Raw genomic sequence first — 14,834 nt, 5'->3', positions numbered from 1 at the left:
TACACAGACGTTCTCGCTCTTCACATTACGTGCTCTGATGTGGATGGGTTACAGGAGTTAGATCACAGCCCGGTCCGTCTCAGACTGACGTTAAAGGGTACTTTTATGTATGGAGATGCCGAGTGGTGTGACAAACCATCAGTATTTGATGCTCTGGGAATGTGTGTGTGAGAGATGTTAAGCAGCTGGTGCAGAGACAGATGAAGAGGCTGTGGTCAACGTGATGTCCTGCAGTAAAGTGCTGCTATCACCATTTGTCTGACAAACTGAGAGCGAGAAATCCCCCACTTATCTCTTCATCTCCTCTTCCTCTCTCAGGCTCTCTCTTAGATCCCATTCTCACTCAAAGAGTACGTGGACAACCGAACACCCTATCCCAACAATCTCATCCCCAGACTGCTGCTACAACAGCCTCCACTATTCTGGTTTCAGTCTTTTGCCCAGATGTTGAACCAGCCTGCAGGGACTTACTCTCATTGAGACACAAGAGCATCAGAGAGGTCCAGCACTGATGTTTGGTGATAAGATCTGGCTCACAGTCGGCGTTCCAGTTCATCCCAAAGGCGTTGGATAGGGTTGAGATCAGGGCTCAGTGCAGGCCGGTCACACAAAACTGTGAAAATACTTTATTCATGAAGCTGTCTGCGTGCACGGACGCACGGACACGTTGAAACAGGAAACACAAAGTCAACACAAAGTTGAAGCAAAGTATTGTCTAAAATATCTGTGTATGCTGTAGCATTAACTAAAGCTAACTGAAGCTTTTGCCCGTACAATGAAAAACAGCCCTAGAGCGAAAGCAGACTAAAATATAGAGAGCAGTGTCCACATACTTCTGGCCAAATATTGTTTTTCTTTTCTCTTTTAGTGAGATGTTGCCAAATATTCCTCTGCCTTGTGGACTGTCCTGCACCACTTCTGTGGACTTTGGCTCTAAAACACTTTGAGGAATTCTGTAGTTTTTGTAGGAGGCAGTGATGAAATATTTAATTATAATATAAATAATAGCTGCAGCCTCAGTAATTTATTTTGCTTAGCAGCCAGGGACAGTGTAGCTAATTTGACAGCTAACCTATAGTGTTGTACATCTACTTTCTTTGTTACTGTAGGATAATAATGCTTGTTTATCAAATATTTTATGATTTTTAATCACTATTATTGAATTTATTTGTTGTTGTTTTCAGTTTTAAATGCTTCCTTTAAAAAAAAAAAAAACTCAAGTCTTCAATCTTTATTGGAAATGTGTTTGGCTCATTGCATAACTGTAAATACACAGTGAGGACAATTTCTAATTTAATATATTTGCCAATATATAATAATATGCCCGGGTCGGGGCTTGTGTGTATTGTCCGGTGCATTAGAAATGGCACGGATGAAGTAGAGTGGACGAGAGAGAGCAGAGTCAGAGGATCTGTTTCAGTCTGCTGTGCGGGAGCGATACGCATTAATGACAGTGTGCGACCGTGTGTTAGGACAGCGCTACTTCCAGTGTGATTAACCATTCCTGTCGACATCCAGTGTGTCAGCTGAGTGTAAGGAGGAGAGAGTCTGGTAGGAAAGAGCAACTCCTCGAACCATGACCCCAAACCCGTGACATGAACCGGGAATTTTGTGAACTGTTCCACCCCTATATAATATAAATAAATAATAAATCCAATTCTCCACCATCTCTGTTTCCTCCTTCTCTCTTCTTTGTTTCTGTCTTATATTTGCTCTCACCTCCCTCTCCATTTATCTCAGCTAACTTTATCTCTTTCACCCTCTTTGTTCCTCTCTGTCTTGCTTGCTGTAGTGATTTACGGGTTAACAGGTCACTGGTCTGGAAGTGTTGAACTATTTCTTCCTCTCTGTTTTTTTTTCTCTTCTGTCTCTCCCACGTACTCCCACTTTCTGTATCTTTTTACCTGTTTCTTTCAGACTCCAGCCATCATTTCATCCACTGTGCTGTTTTATCTAATCAAAACAGAGACTAAATTCACTTTACCCCTTAAACTGCCTTCTGATTTCCCAAAACAATCCACGCAAAATAATAAGTCACAATCCTACAGACTTCTGGGAATAAAGCAAAAACATACTGGAATGTGTTTATAATTTTAATCCAACTAAATAATTTAATTTCAACAGTTCGGGTACTTTCTGCAGGGACTCTTCATCGTTATCATCATCATCCTCATCCAGGTCTTCCAGTAGAGAAGCTGCTTCCGATCTCTCTTATTCCAGCTGGTCTCTATACATGTTCTTATTGTTGTCAATCACAGAGTGTATCAGATTAGAAAAGCTAAACAGAAAAATGATTTTAAGATCATGTATAACATTCACATTTATGTTACAGGTGTTGTTCAATATGATGATTCTGAAGTAACACCAAAAGCTTCAGCGGCATTTTGAGGACATCTTACTTCCGTAATTTTTTTGTGTTACGTTGAAACAAGATGTGTCAAGGCTTTAAACGTGATCTGTTTGTTGTCCTGGTTTTGGTTTCTTTGGAAAAAGAAACACACATTGAGTTGAAATTGTAACATTTTTAAAGCTGTGAAGTTGCAGATATGGGGCTCAATTTTAATAGATAGCAACTGATCTCTTATTATCTCACTGTATCTGCAAGGAAAACTAGAAAAATAGGTAAAGATGTGGCTCATTCTACTACAACTGTACTGAATCTTTGTGATTTCCTTGATACTTTGGTTCTTTCATTTGTTGGTTGTTTCTTTCTTTCCCTCTGTATCTCTGACAGCTTGTTTGAAGTGCGCCTCCTGCAGCCAGTCAGATTCAGAGCGTTGATAACAGTCCAGTAATCAGCTGCAGTGATACAGAAGGCTGACCTGGCTCCTACTAAAAAGAAACTCCTGTAAACTGGTGTATATCTTTTTTTTTATCCTTTTCCTCTTTACGGTGCAGTTAAATCATTCAGTAACCAGGCCTGAAAATTAGCCATATGTGGTCGAAAAGCAGCTGCAGTGCGATAATCCTGCTGCCTGTGATAACACGACAAGAGATGCACACAGTGGCAGCCAAAAGCACTCATATAGAGTACTGGGCTTACTTTTGAGGTCTGTAGCTCAGTAACCATTTATAGAACAGATTCTCTAATTTCTTCCGGTTACTCACACACACACACACACACACACACACACACACACACACACACACACACACAAAAAAACGCACAGATAGATAGATAGAAATTCACATCACAGCAGCAGCACACCAACGAATCACACGGCACAAAGAAGTGTGGATAAACAAATGTCACAGGAAAGTACTAAAATAAAAGAACACCCTTTTATGTACTGGTTCAAGTTAAGTGAAGTGTGTAAAATGTTTGAGTATAAACTGTGTAGCACAGTGCCAGAAGAGGAAGGAAACACAATATAATCTGAATATGTGGATTAAGAAGCACATTTTCACACAGTCTCTCGTGGGTGACGTTCATAGTGTTGCACTCGGCTGTTCACAAGAAAAGTGACAAAATAAGTTGTGTAAAGAGTTAAAGAAGACAAACTCTGGCTCATTTCTCACCTCCACATGGTTGGCCAATCACTGAAGTGTGTGTGAATGTCTAATTGTTGGCTAGTTCCATAAGAAGTTGCAGACACAGGTTCCTCATTTCCAAAGAGTGAGTGAAGAAGAGGAGAAAAGCTGATCAACCATCTGAGAAGCAGTTCTTTAGGCGACCACTTCATCTGCATCACCAACATCAGAAAAAAGCTGATAAGGAATGAAAAGAGAGAGAGTCACACTCCAAGTTCTTGGCATGAAGTTTGATAAGTATGAAACGTAGGATGTAAGAAAAGTAGAGATTCATTTAGTTGTGATAATTATGAAACCATGTATGGACGTCTGCTTCAGTCTGCAGGCTAACGTACGTTTTTCTGAATGACGCCTGTGTTAGTCACATTCACAAGGAAATATACTGTACCCACAGACACACAAACAAAAACACACACTCTCCCACTCATGACCAGTCACTTCCCCTGTGATACCATTTCCTGCATTAATACTGCTTCTTGTGTTTTTAATTTCTACTTTTATCGCTCTCTTGTCATTTTATGAATCTTGTGTTATTACATTGTGCAGTTCCGTCTCCTTTATAATCTTATTTTCATTTCATATGACCAAATTAAATGAAACCTCCAAACAAACAAAACAAAAATAAACAAAACAAAAAGAATCTTATGATGTCTTTTGCTTTGCGGTTTGGTTTCTTTGCAGTCATCAGACTTTGGTCTGTGTTACAAATGCTGAACTGCTATAAAGCTGCAGTGTATAACAGAAGCACATGGCGGTGAGACTCTGGCCTTTACGTTATCAGGTCATAAACCACCAGCTCCTCATCCAGCACACAGCAGTCGAAACCTTTTTATTACACTGTTTAAAACAGTCCAACACACTCCCAACTCTCCACTGCAGATCTCCATGAAACACAATAAAACAGCCTGCTGTGGTAAAACCCTCCCACCACTTCCCCCAATCCTCAATAATCATTCCCAAGCATTCCCAACAGGGGAATAAACTCAGGGAGAATCTCAGAGACGAAAACCTATAACCGATTCATTCAGACTTCAGGGAGCAGTGAATGTGCTGTTGTGAACATCACAAGAGACCAAAGAAGTTTAAAAACAGTCAGTCAGGTTAAACTGCTGGTTTGTTTACAACCTGTCTGATTGTGTGACGCCTCCAGTTTCATGGATACAAAAACTAGGAAAATGAGGCACAAGTAAACCAAAATGGTCCTTTAAGGAAGAATTTGTTGAGCCACCAGAACTTTCACTGAGGAATTGTCTTTTTCCTCCTCTTTAATTTAAGTTCACTTCAGTTTTCCACTTAACCATGTTTGTTTTTAACAACCAGTTGCAGCTGAATAAGAGTTGAGCGGTCGGCAGTTGTGTTTAGACTGAAGGAGGCAGACTAGCAGATAATAGCTGTCATTAGGCTGTTATTAGTGCTGTCAGTGGGGTCTGCTCAAAGCTGTTTGATGTGCGTCTGTAAAGGATGATGGAGCACAGACAAGGTGTTTCTCCAGACTGAGGTCAAGTGGTATAGTTTGTTATTATTTTACTCATATTGTCTTGTGGGTGGAACTTGCGATGTCGGACAGCATAAGTACCAGAAAGCTAAGTCTTTGTACAAGTTAAAACGTCCTGGAGAGCAGCTAAAGCTGTTTGTATTAACAAAAACTTGATTATGTGCTTGATTGAAATGCAAGTCAAAAACTTCATATTGAGACAAAATAAATGAATAGGTGGTGAATTTAATGTTAAACTCAAGTTAATTTCAACTATGTTTGTCTGTCTGTTTGGTGCTCGGTAGGTGACGTAAAGTAAGAAAATTACTGAGACTGAACCAAAAATTAAATGTGTCATACAATCAAAACAATGAGCTGAAAGAGGCTAAAAGGGGCTCATTTCAAAAGCCTGTTAAACTTTTCAACATGCAACTTATTCAGCATTATTTTCTTACTCTTTGGCGTGTGATATTCTTCTGTTTGTCACCTTCTGCCCTCTGTAGTTAAATTATAATGAAAACATTTACCAACTTTTAGTCCTTTTTCATGTGTGCAAATATGCAGCTCATAATGAGTCACATATGAGATCCTTTAAATTTATAACGATATTTCCTCAATATAAAAACTATATTTTCCATAAACTGTAGAATATTTATTACTGAACTGACATTTGACATCAAACTGTGTAAAATGTATTTTACACTCCAGGACCTCAAGCTGCTACGGTACAGCTTACATCATGGATCCTGTATTGTCTCTCTCTCTCTTTAAAATCCACTTTTCTCCTTCTTATCCCATCAGATGTTTCTAAGTGATCAGAGTCTTTCTTTTTCTTTGTCTTTCTGCAGAAGGTTATCACCAGAATAACCTTTGAGCACATCAAAGCATCGTATCGTAGCAGCGGTTGATAGCCGGGCTGTGATCTGACCACAGTGGCTTTCCTGTCTCTCAGTCTCTCAGGCACAGCTCCATTTGAAGTCAGTCATTTGGCAGAAAACTAAACAAGCCCCCTGTTAACTACCTCACTTACTGCTGTTTACAGACCAATTCCCCCGAAAACCACCAAACCGCTGCAGAGGCCGAACGGCCCCATGAAATGACTGTAACTTGAAAAACAACTTTATACTTTGAACTGGGCTTATATTGCTGACACAGAAACAGACTGTGTATTAATTCACTAATGAGTCTGATTGTTGATATTGAATCTAAAGAAATGGTCATGAACTTTATGAACTTAATAACTTTTATAACAGAAATTGCTCCAAACTCAATGTACTAACGTCAGATTCAAATAATGTATTTTCATTCATGATCCCCAGAGGATAAATTCATCTGGTTTTTCCTGTTGCGCCACCATGAGGTTGAACAGCTATTTGATGGATTACTATGAAATTTGGTTCAGACATTCATGTTTCTCTAAACCAAAGTGTACTATATAAATTAAGTTGAGCCAGTATCTCCTGCAGGAGGTGTGATATGCTTTACAACACTAAAACACTTGTGTCACTGCATTTGGTGAAACTGGATTTACAAAGTTTTATGATGGACAGTCGACTGCCACTAAATGTAGCTACTGTTTGTTATCAGAATTGGTTGACTGTGAGCTCAGAGCACTGGTGGAGTGCTTGTGTTGATGCCGCTAGCACAGCAAGCTTTGGGCCGCTGGGAAGAGGAGGTTTTCAGGCCAATGGAGGAGGGGGAGGCAGACGGGGAGCGACACCAGAACCGGAACTCCACAGAGGCATTGCATGGAAAGAGAGAAGGTAAGAGACCAAAAGAGAAAGACGGAGAAGAGAAGAGAAAAGGAGACCTGAGCACGAGGCCTCTGGACAAGAGTAGATTTTAGGCGGGGTTTCAGTCGAGTAGAGCTTCACAAAACAAAAGGCTGACACTGAACTGGCCTTCTTACTGTTGGACTAGTGATTAATATTAGCTGGCTTGCTACATCTTATGTTGTTGCTTAACGTTTGGCTGTGTTAGCAAAATTATTGATGTTTAATATCAACTATGTCCTTGTGAGCACATTAGCATGTGCAGTCTCACAGAGCCATTAGCATGGCTAAAAACAGCACATCTACCTGAAGCTCTCAGAGGTCTGCTACTGAGAAATAGTGCTTAGGTTTGTCAGATCACATGTCACATTGTCACTGCAGTCCAAAAACAACAAAGTGAACAACGCCACACTGGAAGCTCTGTCATCTGTGCTGTAGTTTGAACCTCACCAAAGTTAAGGACTCAGGCTTTAAGATCTGATTTGTGACTTCCTGAGCTGTAAGAGAGAACATTCGCCACCAGTGACCGCATGAGAAACGCAAATATTGAAAAGAATTTGAACAAATGGAGTGAATCTACTGAGTCTCAGTTAGGGGGTTGGGAAATGGGATACTTTACTGCAGCCAGACTGTAGACACAAGACAGCTGTGGCTTGCTCTGTGCAATTTTGCATCTCTTTTATCATTTCAAAACTTTTGTTGTGCAGTCTACAACAAAAACAGAAGTTGTGTCCAGAGAAGCCTGTGAATGCATGTAGACTTGGTTTGTAACAAACTAGAGCTGAAACGGTAGTTGATTAATCGATTATTCTATATTAATATAGAGAAAGAGTAATCAGCAATTGGTGATTGATTCATCATTTTAGTCATTCTTTAAGCAAATATGTCAAATATTCTCTGGTTGCAGCTTCACAAATGTGAGGATTTGCTTTAGCTGTTCTTGTCTTGTCTTTCACATTATAGTAAACAGAATATTTTGGTGTTTCGGACAAAACAAATTATTTGACTTTGACCTTTTAACTGTAGATTAATCTAGAAAGTAACAAAGCTGCAACTCTATAACAAATATACTGCACATAGAAGCTCAATAAGTGTGAGGTTCTTTACTTGTGTAGTATATGATTGATATGCAATATATTATTGTTGTCACACTGTTTTTATGCTACAATAGTGGCTAGGTCTCCTTAATCTCAGTTAGACCTTTACTTTACTGAAATAAGAAAATGAAAACTTTATTTGAGTTTAAATTTATTTCAGCAACATGAAGGATATTCTGAGCCTGTGGAACCAAATTACACAACCAATCCTCATTTAATCTGGACAGAGGCTCAATGTCACACTAGAACAATATCTCTCCGCTCCCACACGGAGAATTTTATGAGGAATTGAATTTACTTCAACCCGAAAAACACCTTAAACTCTCTGAAGCTGTGGTGCTTTGATTTTCAGCAGGGAGGAGGAAGATAAAAGAGAAAAGAGGTTAAAAGAAGAAAGAAAAAGGGAGGGACAGAGAAACTGAGACAAAGACAGCAAAGCAAAGAGAGAAAGAGGAGACGTAGTTATCTTTTATCTGAATTGAATTAAAGCTCTGATGAGGGGATGGTAACAAACGTGTGCACTGATGTTTCGGAGTCAGGGAGCGATTAGATTTGACGGAGGCTTCAACTGAAGCCTGGAGGTGAAAGGCCAGCTCTCTGTCTCCTGTCGGGGTGCTGCAGACCTCAGCTCTGGACTTGACCCGCGTCTCCTCTGAGGTTTAACAGTGTGGGTGGTAAACACACCAGCACACACACACATATACGTACACATTAATCTCTCATATACACACTCACACACACAGGCTTGGTAAAAACACTCTGTGGTGTAATCCAGTGAAGCACCACTCTGAGTTTTCACTCTCTGCAGATTAAAATCTTTCTAGTAAGTAATTCAATCCCTCCTTCAGATTCTCAGTCACACAGAGCAGAAGAAAGAAATCAACTCTGGTGGGCAGCAGAAATAATGAAACTTACTTGCTCCATTTAAACTGGAATGTATCTAAACCAATCTATCAATCACAATCTGAGCTACAGCGCATCAAACTGTTAAAACATAGAGATCTGATTTGATTTGATTTTAATTTGTATTTCTTCAAGCTGCAGAGTTGTAGAGTTTGATCCTGTATGCAGCGTTTAAGAGTAAAATAGCAATCACACTCTTAGCAATAAACAGACTAACATACATGGATTCATTTGAAACGTTTACAGTGTGACTGTACAGATGAGTTTAGTATTTTGTTGTTCTATGTGGCCAATTAATTAATATTTGCCAATTCGTTTTCCGTCCGTCATCTTCACAGTATCTTTCTGATAACATGCACTTTTTGTGTACATTGTAACATCTGTAATACTGCTTCTACTTTTACCCAAAACTCAAATTTATAATGTTGATATGGTCGCGTGTGATGAAAGACTAAGTGGTGGATTACTTCAAACTCTGCTATCGAGAAACATCCCTACTGATGTCTAAATTCATCTCTTCAGTAAATAATACGGGTTATTTCTGTACCAGTAGCATCGAGGTGAAACAAAGCTTTATTAGATGAAGAGGTTCATGTGGAACTTTGGTTTGTATATGAACTTAACAACTTTAGGAAGCCATGAATTACAGAGTACTGTGATCTACAGCTATGATGTATTAAGGAAGGTTTTGACTTTTTTCCTCTTTTCCTTATAGGGCAATCTGTGAGAAAGCTTCATGTTAAAGAATAAATGGCCACCAAATGGGAGAGGGATTGTACTGAAACTCAAGGAGATACTGACTGAGATACTACACACTACACAGCACATTTGTCTTTAAAAGAGCAACAATCATTTTATCTTCACTTGACAAAGTCTTTAGAGATGAGCTTATAAATAGAACTGCAGTACTCTTTCCACTACACTGACTACACTACCTCACGTCAGTTTAATTTGTGGTGCATTAGCTAACAATAGAAACTAAATACAGTGTTTCCACCGCAGGACCTCTCCCAGCAGACCAACAACCTTTAGAGCAACTAAAGAACAAAACCTGCAACTGGAAGAACCCGGGACTAAATTTAATTTCTGATAGTTTCAGGTGCTAAAAAGGTCTCTCCTCCGAGGGTAGTACTTTCCAAAGAGTCACAAAGCTAAAACATGTATATCACCTCATTCATCCTCCTCATAGTTTATTGACGTCAAGAACAAAGTTATATATTGTGTTCATCTTGAGAGACAGAGAGAGAGGAAGCAGAGATAACAAAGTAAAGTGAGTAAAGTTGAGAAATAATAGTTGTTTCATGGCAGTTATGCACTAAAGCAGAAATAAATAACCATTAAACCCTCAGCAGATCATCTGGAGACAGTCTACTTTTTCCTTGTCTGCAAATCTCTGTTTCATTCCTTCATTACATCAAATTCAAACATTACAATCAGGCAACAGTAAATACAAGGAAGAGGTAGAGGTACAAAACTGCAATTTCAACTGTGCTGTTTAACCTGCTTTGGGACTAATATGCCTAATCTTCACTTCAATTTTCTTTAGTTCCTGAAATTAGTTCTGTAGTTCCTGCAACTTCTTAGTCAAAAAGGAACTAAATGCAACATTTGTTTACTTCTCAAATTTTCAGGATGCTTTTTCTTTTCTAAACATCACCTACTGTACGTGACAACATTTGGAAAGTAACTAAATCTGCTGTTCACTCAGCATTCCTGCTGTAAGAATTATGATTCATACAGGAACTGACTCCTAAAACAGAAGCATTATTCATGCTGCACTGGCTGTCATTCTTCTGTAACATTTAAATTATTCTAATTATGATGAATGGGGACTCCCCGCACTCACAGTCCTTTCAAAAATGTTTTCTTTTGCTAACTGATTTCATGGATCAACATCACCTGCTGCACCCAAATCACTTCATTGTGCACATCAGCAGGAGTCTGATGGTTTAACTGTCAGGAGATGACAGAGGTACGGCAGCAACTGCAAAGCCCAGTTAGTCACTGTGTGGTCTGGATAGTATATGGAGGCTACTGTATTAATCCTCGTCGTAAATCCATCTTTGATCACCACTGCAGCACACAAATAATGTGTCTCTCAAATGACTGGTCCGTGTTTATTCAGTCTGAGTTAAGACCAATAACAGCCCAGAAAATGATTGTTTTTACACTTATATGGATTTATAATCTGTAAAAGAAGTGTGGTTTCAGTAAGAATGACTCTTCATCACAGTGATGATAATATAACACAGAACTTGTCATAGCCTTTTTGTTCGCTTGTTTATTTATATCTTGGAAAAACCACATTGTACTACTTTTAGCTGTAGTATTGTGTAAGCGTTGGTCTGTCTGTTGTTTCCCCCCTTTGGTCCAGACTGAAATATCTCCCAACTGTTAAACTGTTACTGTGAAAATATACCATTTAAAATGTTTCACTCATCTTGTTAAATATCTCTACAAGATGGATTTGGCCAACATTTTGTAGATACATGTATGAAAGGCTTCACTTTCTATCTAGCATTGCAACTGGGTCAGTGCAGGGTTATGACTTAAAAAACTAATGACATTCCCATCAGCCTCAGGATGTGCTTTGTGTTTGTGTTAATTAACATTGTATTGGTGAGAATTTCCACTCCTCGCTCACCGAGCTGTTCGTTCCCTCCTCTCCTCTGTTCAACGTTCAATGTCGCTATTTCAACCCGCTCGCTCTAAAAAAATGAAGCTGCGTTGTATTGTCAAACAGCCAGGCTTGTACACAAATTGACAATATTCTGGGTAGTTTAAAGGCTGTTGTGCTTTCTAATGTTCATGATAGGTGTTTGTGGGTGGGAAGTAGGGATGAGTGAGTGCAACATTATCTGTACAATCAACTCAATTACCGGTATCTTTACTCAGAGCAGAATGGGTGGGGCTTAAATTGGAGGTGGGCCCAAGTTGCGATATTTATTAGAAAAATAAATTAAACAACCTTCTTTCTAAATAAAAGTTGCTTATAACAACAGCACAGATTTACTACGATGACTGGTTGTTCTCTTGCACAATGGAGGGCAGTCCTGGATGACAACAATGAACCTTGTATGCATTAAAAGAAGTGGCTGGTGATACATGAAGAAGTACAGAGCAGCCCAAAGTATTCCAAATTGGAGGAAAATGGGGAAAAATACTGAAGAAACAGGCACAATGTCACAAAAGGTAGTTGTAGGCAGGTAAAATGTTAATGCACAAACAACCAGAGAGAGGGTAAAATCCATGAGGAACGTTGTATAACTCTCACCCAAACCTTCATCAGAGATCAGTTTACTAATAAGTAAGTTTTAATGGCTAGGATTTAGTGGTTAGTTTTTTATGGCAACATGTTAATTACTTTGTACAGCAGGAATGTTCTGCAGTACTTCTGCAGGATGGAGGCAAGGTAATGGGGGAAACAAGGTTTTACAATGGCTCTCATTACGCTCCGTGCAGTCACAGCTCCAGTGAAACCACATATGGAGGAATTATAGTTTGTTAGGACAACAGGAGGGAAATCACTCACTGCTTTTCTCCTGATTGAAAGCAGCTGCCACTCATCCAGAGTCATAACCCGAAACTTTGATCTCTATCCTGCAGATCACCAAGCAAGAAAATTGAGCTTGTTACAATCTAAAATAACAACTTTTACAACTTGACTGCGCACAGAGCAGCGGAAGCAAATGACATTTCTGCTGAAGGAATTCTGAGTCACATACAACACAGATTTTCTTGTTGTTTTGTCTCTCCAGGTCTATTGACGTGTTAAATGAACCAGGGTAGAGCATCCATCAACAGAATGTGATAACACACGTGTATGAAAGTAATTACACAGGTTGAACACTTAGCTGCAAGACTGTCAGCAAAAGTCTGCACACTTCCTCTATGTAAGTTTTGATCGTATTGGATCTTGACCAGATACAACTTGGATTGAAACGTTGTCATTCTTAAACTTTTCTGACATGGAGTCAACACCATATCAATACTCCAATACACTCTGCCATTCACTTGTGCTATGTTCAGCCTCAGCACACGGTTAATTTCACATTTGATTGTCAACCTTCTTGTATTTTTCTACACATGACCTACACAAGGTCTACAGTGTCCAAAAAAGAGAAGAAGGCAGTTTGTCTCTTACCTTCTGCAACCACTGTGTGTTGTTCTCCATTGTGCTCTCCAGGTGCTGCAGTTTCTGAGCTGACCATTCACTGTCGGCTGGCGCCGAGTCTCTCTGCAGGACACTCGCCCCGCCGCGAGAGCCACCATATTGTTCATGCTGTGACAGCGATCCTCCCTGGCACCCTTCCAGCTCCGGCAGGATGAAGGTGTAGCTGCACTGTCCATGTTGGATGCGGTGAAACCTCCTTTTCTTATCCGCACCACCGCCGCCGCCACCACCTCCTCCTCCTCTTCTCTGGCTTCTTCCAGCTCCTCCTCGTTCTGCACCCGCAACGCCAGCAGCATCAGCGATGACTGACAAGGTCCAGAGCAGCAGAAGCACCAGCAACCCCCAGCTAAGATTTAAGCCTTTCATGACGATCTCTTCAACTGTATTAAAGTCTTCTCTCTCAGTGCCAAGAGGGTGAAGCTTGTTCACGCTTTGACCCCGATTCACTTTATGAAAACATCTGTGTGCAGGATGCAACACAAGTCATGCATGAGTTTCTACACCTACCAGTCACCAATCCATGAGGTTGGATTCAAGTCCCTTCAAGTTGTTCTCATGAACTTCAGGAAATAACTTTTCTTATGGATCACACTTTATTTAAATGCAGGAACGGCACCTGTTCTGTTGTCTCACATTGGTGAAAATGTTCATCAGATGAGTTGGTCAATATGTGGGATGGATCTGCTTTCTTCTTCCTTCTCCTTTCGTTCTCAGGTCTTGATTTAGTTCACTGTGGTTGGGTTCGTCTTGTTGATGAAGATTATTCAGGATGGGTCCATTGGCTTGTTCCTGGGCAGGTCTCTCATGGTTATTTAATGCTCTCCTGTCCTTAATGCCCCATGTGCAGGTCCAGACCCACTCAGGATCAAATATGGATAGAGGAAAAGCCAAGTGGGTAGACAGGAATGAAAAAAAGAGGTTGTGGGCCAAAGAGAAGGATGGGCGATAGTGAATGTCCAATCTGACTGGGAGAATGAAAAAAACGTCTAAATGCAAGGTGAGAATATCAGAAAAAGACAAGATTTAAAGTTGCATTTGAATGAAGGATGACTCAAATGGACTTCTCTACCCTCAAATATCCAGGATTAAAAGAAAAGAGAAGTCTTTCTTGTCTCTCATCCTTCTCTGGTGGCTCCAGTTTCAGAAGTGGCCGAAGAGAAACACTTCTGCCCCCTTCTTATCTGGGGCCGGCTGAGAAAAGGAGGAATGAGCGAGGGAGGGAAGAGGAGAGGGAGGCGGGGGGAGGGAGGAGTGGAGGGACAGGAGATCTGAGGGAGGTCTATTAGAGTACCCTCTCTATTTGTGTGCTGAGAGGAAAGGAAAGGAAGGAGGAAGGAAAGAAGGAATGAGAAGTAGTCAGAAAAAGAAAAAGGGGGGAAGATTAAGGGAAAGAAAAAGAGTAGAGAGAGGGAGAGAGGCAGAAAGTAAAGACAGCCAGATAAGAGAAACAGACAAACACTGAGGAAGAGAGGGCAGAAAAAGAATCTAAACTGCTGACAGACAGAAAGAAATGCACAGATAGAAGAAGGAAATCAAAAAGGGGGTCTAGTAGCGCCGGTAATCTTCTTTTCTAACTGATCTGAAGTAAATCCTGATGCCTTGTATGGGCATTCATACTGAGTCAGCAACTGGAAGCTGGAGATCTTACTCTGTCCTCTAAACACAGCCATGCTCTGGGGCATCATGGGAGATCAGGGGGCCAAGGCAGAACCACGTAGTCATCCAACATCTGCTTTAGACGCTCTCTGTCGTGGGATGTACCTTCTCGCTGCCTCTCGTCTGTCCTGCTGCTCTTCACTCTACATGGAAATACATACAAAGATTAGTTCCAGACAGATGGCCTGGTCCCAGGCTTATGAAACACAAGCTCTACATGTGTGTGT

The 14,834-nt window shown here is 40.3% G+C and overlaps 1 protein-coding gene across 1 annotated transcript in view; it reads right to left on the bottom strand.

Moving 5' to 3' along the window:
* angpt4 (angiopoietin 4) overlaps window positions 1–14,128 on the bottom strand; it is a 49,105-nt gene extending 34,977 nt beyond the window's left edge. Inside the window, exon 1 of the mRNA XM_051416298.1 lies at window positions 12,922–14,128. Coding sequence (XP_051272258.1) covers window positions 12,922–13,317 — 396 coding nt within the window. The 5' untranslated portion in view covers window positions 13,318–14,128. The remainder of the gene's footprint in view (window positions 1–12,921) is intronic.
* Between the last annotated feature and the right edge of the window lie 706 nt (window positions 14,129–14,834).

Source organism: Dicentrarchus labrax, unplaced genomic scaffold (genome assembly GCF_905237075.1).
Source record: "Dicentrarchus labrax unplaced genomic scaffold, dlabrax2021, whole genome shotgun sequence".
NCBI classification, from domain to species: domain Eukaryota; kingdom Metazoa; phylum Chordata; class Actinopteri; family Moronidae; genus Dicentrarchus; species Dicentrarchus labrax.
Note: the sequence above shows the minus strand (reverse complement) of the source record. Positions and strands in the feature narration are given on the sequence as shown.